Source organism: Coccinella septempunctata, chromosome 3, assembly GCF_907165205.1.
Source record: "Coccinella septempunctata chromosome 3, icCocSept1.1, whole genome shotgun sequence".
Classification (NCBI taxonomy): Eukaryota; Metazoa; Arthropoda; class Insecta; order Coleoptera; family Coccinellidae; genus Coccinella; species Coccinella septempunctata.
In genome coordinates this window covers 12873782-12881894 of record NC_058191.1, presented here as the reverse complement: position 1 = coordinate 12881894, position 8113 = coordinate 12873782, and the positions used below count along the sequence as shown (strand labels likewise).

General features: G+C 35.9%; 2 protein-coding genes across 2 annotated transcripts; both read right to left on the bottom strand.

The window, feature by feature from the left end:
• Positions 1-4527: 4527 nt before the first annotated feature.
• On the bottom strand, positions 4528-8097 carry LOC123308949 (histone H2B-like). The gene is made up of 2 exons (XM_044891780.1): positions 8047-8097; positions 4528-4987 (listed from the first exon to the last, which is right to left on the bottom strand). Exons 1-2 carry the CDS (start codon positions 8095-8097, stop codon positions 4577-4579), a joined length of 462 nt encoding a protein of 153 aa, XP_044747715.1. The 3' UTR covers positions 4528-4576.
• On the bottom strand, positions 7141-7886 carry LOC123308946 (histone H1B-like). The gene has a single exon (XM_044891778.1). The coding sequence runs from the start codon at positions 7861-7863 to the stop codon at positions 7198-7200; it is 666 nt and encodes a 221-aa protein (XP_044747713.1). The 5' UTR covers positions 7864-7886; the 3' UTR covers positions 7141-7197.
• Positions 8098-8113: the final 16 nt, after the last annotated feature.

The window sequence follows — 8113 nt, the reverse complement described above, 5'->3', positions numbered from 1 at the left end:
GCCGGACAAAAACGTTAATACATTGTTTATCCAGAATCAGAGTATATCATATTTCAAGGCTAATTTTGGGCTTATTTATTACCCTAGTGAGAAATTTTTTGCTCACCAATTATTGGAGAAATTAGGGGTTTCGTTATCCCAACCCGTCGCTAGCCGGACAAAACCGTTAATATAATTCATTGTTTATCCAGAATCTGATCACACCATACTTTCAGGCTAATTTATTACCCTAGTGAGAAATTTTTTGCTCTTCAATTATTGGAGAAATTGGGGGTTTCGTTAACCCAACCCGTCGCAAGCCGGACAAAACCGTTAATACATTGTTTATCCAGAATCTGATTATATCATATTTCAAGGCTAATTTTAGGCTAATTTATTACCTCAGTGAGAAATGTTTTGCTTTCCAATTATTGGAGAAATTGGGAGTTCCGTCTATCCAACCCGTCGCTAGCCAGACAAAACCGTTAATACATCGTTTATCCAGAATCTGATCACACCATACTTTCAGGTTAATTTATTACCCTAGTGAGAAATTTTTTGCTTCACAATTATTGGAGAAATTGAGGGTTTCGTTAACCCAACCCGTCGCAAGCCGGACAAAACCGTTAATACATTGTTTATCCAGAATCTGATTATATCATATTTCAAGGCTAATTTAAGGCTAATTTATTACCTCAGTGAGAAATTTTTTGCTCTCCAATTATTGGAGAAATTGGGAGTTCCGTCTACCCGACCTGTCGCTAGCCGGACAAAACCGATAATCCATTGTATATCCAGAATTTGATTACATCATATTCCTTCCAACGTTAAGCTAATTTATTACCCGAATAAAAAAAAATTTCTCCTCCAATTGTGGGAGAAATTGCAAGATCTGAAAGTTCAAAGTAATGCCACCAAGATTAAATCGATAATCAATTGTTTTTGAAATATATGATTACATAATAATTTTAGGCCCATTTATGCTCTCATCATAAAAACAAGTACCTATAATCGAATAAAAAAAATTGAACGAATATTAGTATCATTTAGATTGCGTTTAATGATCCAATTAGAAATAAAGAGCACAATTTTTGCTTTCGGCAACTATTCCTCGGAAAATACAACAGATAAGTTCATGGAAAGTTTGTGAATAAATTGATTTGAATAAAAACAATTGAGCACATTTGTAGCCAACACAATATTCTGATTTCTTGTTGGTTCAATATCGGTAAAAATATTTCATTGATCAATATTGATCAAAAGGTTGAAAAATAGACATTACAATCAGCATACTATGAGTAATTTTTCAACTGAGGATAATTTTTAGGAAGCATATTTATATTTTGTCCCAATGGAAAAGCTAGCATTCTGGGCATTTATTTTCTCTTCTAATCTAAAATGCTTCTTGGGTATTATTTTATCTAGATGAGAAAAGAATTGACATACATTTATTGATTTGAAATGAATAATTCAACTCTGATATAATAAATCGATTAATACATTCGAAGTTACTATACCTGTGAAATTTCACTTTATCTGTCTTTTCAACTCATTTCGTACTATTAATTGCACCCTACGAGGACACCATTATTACACCATTCATAATAGAAAAGGGATACGACATTCAAAGTTGATCTAAAATTGATGAGAAAATTCTGAAAATTTCGATAAATACAAAGTGCAAACGAATGTTTTGCCCATACTAGCTCTATCTTCTTTCGGCCGCACCCCCTCTCTCTCTACGCCGTGTCCATGTGTTTAATATGTCTATGCCGTCTACCCGACCTGTCGCTAGCCGGACAAAAACGATAATCGATTGTTCATCTAAAATCTGAAGCTAATAAAACATTTAGCAGAAATCTGACAATACCATAATTTTAGGCTTTCATTTGAACCTACTGCGGATTTCCCTAGAATGGGTTTTTAAAAAAAAAAAGGTTCTGCTAGCTTTACCGTCAAGCTAGCAGAACCAAACCGCTAATACAATATTTATCCAGAATTTGATCACACCATCCTTTCAGGCTAATTTATTACCCTAGTGAGAAATTTTTTGCTCTCCAATTATTGGAGATATTGAGGGTTTCGTTAACCCAACCCGTCGCTAGCCGTACAACACCGATAATACATTGTTCATCCAGAATCTGATTATATCATGTTTCAAGGCTAATTTTAGACTAATTTATTATTATTATTATTATATTTATTATTATATTATTTTGCTCTCCAACTATTGGAGAAATTGGGCGTTTCGTTAACCCAACTCGTCGCTAGCCGGACAAAACCGATAATCGATTGTTCATCTAAAATCTGATTACATCATTTTTTCGGGCTAATCTTGAGCTAATTCATTAACCTAGTGTCTATTTTTTTGCCCCCGTTTCTCCAATAATTGGAGAGCAAAAAATTTCTCACTAGGGTATTAAATTAGCCAAAAATTAGCCTAAAAGGATGGTGTGCTCAGATTCTGGATAACTATTGTATTAGCGGTTTGGTTCTGCTAGCTTGACGGTAAAGCTAGCAGAACCTTTTTTTTTTTTTTTAAAAACTCATTCAGGGAAATATGCAGTAGGTTCAGATGAGAACCTAAAATTATTATGTAATCGTATATTTCAAAGACAATTGATTATTTATCGTTTCAATCTTGGTGGCATTACTTTGAACTTTCAGATCTCGCAATTTCTCCCACAATTGGAGGAGAAATTTTTTTTGTTTGGGTAATAAATTAGCTTAAGGTTAGCCTGAAAATATGATGTAATCAAATTCTGGATAAACAATGGATTATCGGTTTAGTCCGGCTAGCGACGGGTTGGGTTGACGAAACCCCCAATTTCTCCAATAATTGGAGAGCAAAAAATTTCCCACTAGGGTAATAAATTAGCCAAAAATTAGCATTAAAGGATGGTGTGCTCAGATTCTGGATAACTATTGTATAATCGGTTGGGTTCTGCTAGCTTGACGGTAAAGCTAGCAGAACCTTTTTTTTCAAAAACTCATTCAGGGAAATATGCAGTAGGTTCAAATGAGATCTTTAAATGGGCCTAAAATTATTTTGTAATCATATATTTCAAAAACAATTGATTATCGATTTAATCATGGTGGCATTACTTTGAACTAAAATTAGCTTAAAATTATGGCCGCAAAAAAAATCCAAAATTCGAAAGTGGTTCTGCTAGCTTAATGGGGGCAATTTTGTTAAGCTCTCTGATATCTATGCATAATCTGCTTTTTCTCTCTTCATCCTTTTTGTAGGCTAATGTGACCGGTGCTGCGAACGGGCTATAGGATTCCTAAATAATTTCTTTTTTTAAGAGTTCTGCAATTTGTGATTCGATTTCTGTTTTATCTTCTATGGTACACCTATACGGTCTTTTGTTACAATATTTTTCTATTTGTAAATCAATTCTTGCCTCATAATCTTCAACAAAGTCATATATCAGGTAATTGGATTTCAATAAATAAACGACTTTTAACAACGCCGACGTTTCGGAGGTCAAGTTTCTCCTTTCTCAAGGCTGAAAATATACATGAATTTACAAGTGAAAATTTTTAATCATACAATGGTTTCCACATTTACCTAGTTGAAAACTAGGTAACTTAACTCAAGTATGTGGATTGTAGGTTAAGAAATTACAAAATTAGATTTATTGAAATCGGTAGGTTCACGTCCTTGGGTTGACATGCTGAATTGTTTCACAGGAGTAGGACTGGTAATAAAACGACCAAGTGGAACTAAGCCAACGTTTCGTCCATATATTTGGACTTCCTCAAGGCTACAGAGATAAATACAAAAAAAATGTCATCAGTAAAAGCACTACGTTAATGTATAAATAAAAACACAAAAGAGTGACAACAACGTGAAAAACAAAATGAAACAACAATCTTACCAAGTTCGTTAGATCAAATATATAATGGATGTTACAATTGGTTGCAGAGATACTTTGCTGAACAGAATAAAACTAAGGCACATCGAAATATACATTTATTCGAAGAAGGTTTTGTTATTGCGATCAATCTCACCGTCTGGAGGGACTGTCATGAGAGTCGTGTTTCGAATATTTCGCCAACTCGCGTCGTATGTTCGCGCACTTAAGGAACGCAGAATTCGCCGTATTAGCTTTAAAGAAGTTAATAAGGGTTAGGATTATGTAATTATATACATATAAAACTCACCACATCAGAATACTTGTGAGAATGACATACAGATGTTATAAAAAATATTCCGTGAATCCAAAGCAACATTCAAATTCGGAACGATCGCACAAATGAGTCCACTGGTAACATTAGTGGTCCAGGCGAGGCGTGCCGAATTTTGTTTTGTATTCACGGAATTTTTACCGAAGATTTAAAGTGGAATCAATTTCTCAAAAATAGCGTTGAATAAATTCGAACCAAATCTTGAAACCACAAAGTTTTCGAATTGAGACGCCTTTGTTGTATTTCAGATAATGTTAGACTGAAGGAAATCAACTTACATAGAGCGGAGCAATTTGCCGATCAAATCTGAGGAAAATAGCAACAGACAAGTTACTAATTATTAGGAAGAATTAATTGGTGGTTCTGAAAAGAACCTATTGGGTTAGAACGTATGTGTTCCACTTCATTTTGAACTGGTGTACTTGGTGACTGCTTTGGTGCCTTCGCTGACTGCGTGCTTAGCCAGCTCGCCAGGTAAGAGAAGCCGTACCGCAGTCTGAATTTCCCTGCTAGTAATCGTAGAACGTTTATTGTAGTGAGCCAGTCTGCTTGCTTCAGCAGCGATACGTTCGAAGATATCATTCACAAAACTGTTCATGATACTCATGGCTTTGCTAGAAATACCGGTATCGGGATGCACTTGTTTCAATACCTTGTAAATGTAGATGGCGTAACTTTCTTTCCTCTTCCGTTTCTTCTTCTTGTCACCCTTGGAAATATTTTTCTGGGCCTTGCCCGCCTTTTTAGCTGCTTTTCCGCTAGTTTTCGGAGGCATGACTGTCGATAAATTGATGAAAAATAGTGTTCTCTTACCGATACAAATTATGAGATAGGAAAATCTTACATCTTTGGCTCCGCCCCTGAGTTATATACATTATATATATTTGATAATTTTTTACTCAATACCTACCATTTGAAAATTCAATTAAGCTAAAATGTTCGTAGATACTAAAATTTCAATGAATCTGTTTTCAAATGATATTCAATTAACAGATTTCTGCAGAATGCAGAGGATTTTCTGCGAATTCAGCAATAACAGTACCTAATATAAACTGGACCTGTACTTAATTACCCTCGTACCCTTTTTCACAAATGTTTCATTCTATAACACAGATGCCATAAAACTGAAATCTTCAACTTTGTCGTCATCCTCTATAACAGTTACGGTTCTTTTTATGGGGCGGCTTCTTTCAAAGAGGTTAATCTTTGCTTCTTTGACGCCTCCTGCCGAATATCTGGAATATTGTTGGGACTTATTCGATCCTCAACACATGATAATTGTTATTTTCATATTCAGTTTCTTTATAACTGAACTACAGTACAGAAATTATGAATAAGATGAAATTTCCAAAATGACCTTCATAAATATCAAAATGCAATTAAAATTAGCTTAACCCAAAATTTTTGGTATGTTATCTGGAAACATGCTCCGGAAACCACCCCAGTTCAATATTCCAATACAACAATTTTGGCTTTTCCAAACTAGTTGGTTTATAGTAAGGTGACCAGACGTCCGTCATTGTGACGGACAGTCCGTCAATCGTTCAAGAAGTCTGTCACTGGAAAACGTCCGTCATAATCTTGTATTCAATTCAGCATTTTTCTCAAGAATATTCGAGATGGATAATGAAAAAAGTAAGTGATCTTTCAAAAGAATTTCCATTCCTTAAAAAAAAAACAAAACTTGATTCTGAAGTCCAATGTACGAATGTTTGGGTCAATTAACCCTCTAATACCCAACTCCGCCTTCAGACTGGTTGCATATATGTGGATACAAAATTATTCCCTGTGAGCAGTTTAGTTCAACTGCCCATGTCCGCCTTCAGTATAGGTTCATTTTGTGAGAACAGGTGTTAATGTAAATCAGTTTACTATTTGCGAAAGAAAGATGTAGATTACACATAAGCTAACTTGAAACTATACGGAAATAATTTTAAAAAGGAAAAAAAAAATTGGGCATTAGAGGGTTAAGCACTGCATTTGGAGAAAGAAGAGATATTGTACGGCATGTTTCAAGTTACTGATCAAATACTTCAGACATTCAAATTTGGTTGGTTCATAGTACTATGGTCTCTAGAAATCTTATAAAAGCAAAAAGTTTCATTTTTAAGTTTAGACTCAACGATTAGTGTATGTGTTACTTCGAGTTGAGTAGACACGTGAAATAGGTACCTTGTACCGTGAACTATACTTAGGGTTGACACCTTTCCCGGAATCACGGGATTCTCCAGGTATTTAGCCCTAAAAATTCGAATCTCCCGGCCCCCGGAAGGAATTTCAAATACACATGATTCTCCCGGAATATCAACTTTCTCGAATATTATAATCTTCAATTTTGTCTCTTTCGACATGTGGCTTCTTCTTCCTATCAGAGGGTAGAGTCTATTCGGCGCTGCTTTCGTTTTGTCGATTGCTTGTTTGATATGACTTCCTTGATATTCTATCCGGTGATTCTATCCGAGATCGTACTACCCATCGTATTTTAGCCTCTAACCAAAGCTTAAAAATCACACATAATTTTGTAAATGGCATGCGCAGGTTGAATTACAGTTCGTTGCTTCCATATGAATGCAGATGTTCATGGTCAATTAGTCAAATAACGAGTTCAATTTCGAAAGAACCGTTCAATCTGAACCGAACCTCGGAATGAGGTTCGCAATTTTTCAATTGCGATGACTATGTTGAGTACTTCGGAACCGAGAGAACATTTATGAAGATATTTAATTTCTGCGGCGTATTGATTTTTTGATCAAAATCGCTATCATTCGATAGCTTGAGTGAAATCTTGAATATTCTGAATCTGAAATTATTCGGCAAAATTCCCGACCGTCAAGTGATTTTTAGAATTCGCGACTTATATTTAATTTTCCGAAAAAAATTACCTACCGTGTTCGATGGAAACATCTTTTCTGACATCGTTTCTCTAGCGAGTGAAAATCTATAAAAGTAATATTTGATAAAAAATTCTAGAGGCCCTGAAAAGGACCGGTTTAAAATTTATTTCCTTCCAAAATTAGATTCGTTTTACTTTTTCTTTTTGGGAGACGTAACTTTCTTCGGAGCCGTTACTGATTTGACCGTTTTTGGTTTCGGTGCTTTGGGCTTCTTCGTCGGCGATTTGATTGCCTTCTTAGCTTTAGAGGGAGATTTCGTTAATTTTGGCTTCTTCTTTTCTGTAGCAACAGCCGCTCTCTTTTTCGACCTACTCGCTGTAGATGTAGACCTGGCAAGTGATTTGTTCTTCTTGTCGGCTGCCGTTGTAGGTGATGCATTCTTATTTGCTCTATCGGCCGACTTGACCGATTTTTTCGCAACTTTCTTCGACGCGTTTGTTGTAGATCCGCCAGCGGCCAATTTGAAAGAACCAGACGCTCCTTTTCCTTTGGTCTGAATCAAGGAACCGGACTGTACAGCGGACTTAAGATATTTTCTTATGAACGGTGCAAGTTTTTCAGAATCGACCTTGTAATTCGAACCGATGTATTTCTTGATAGCTTGCAACGAGGATCCGCTCCTTTCTTTCAATCCTTTGATGGCACTGTTAACCATATCGGAAGTTGGAGGATGGCTGGGTTTGACATGTTTCGACTTTGCCGAGGTTTTTTTCTCGGCTTTTTTTAGCGTCTTACCAACAGCACTAGCGGGCGTAGTTGCCTGTCGCACTTCAGACTCGGAGGTTGCTGATGACATTGTATGACCTTAACACTTTTGGTTTGGATCACTTCGGGTAGAGGGATCTATATTAACGAAGTTGACGGAAATTTGACGGGTGATTGGCTCGTAAATTATTGCTAGGGACTTGAAATTGCAAGTTTTCTGCGTAATCTCACGGAATTTGAAGTTTTTTATTTGTACTAATTATTGGGTTCATCATTGCATCGTATTTCGGAGGAATGCGATATGGGAAATAGGCCGATATGCCATTTTTGACGGACCGAAA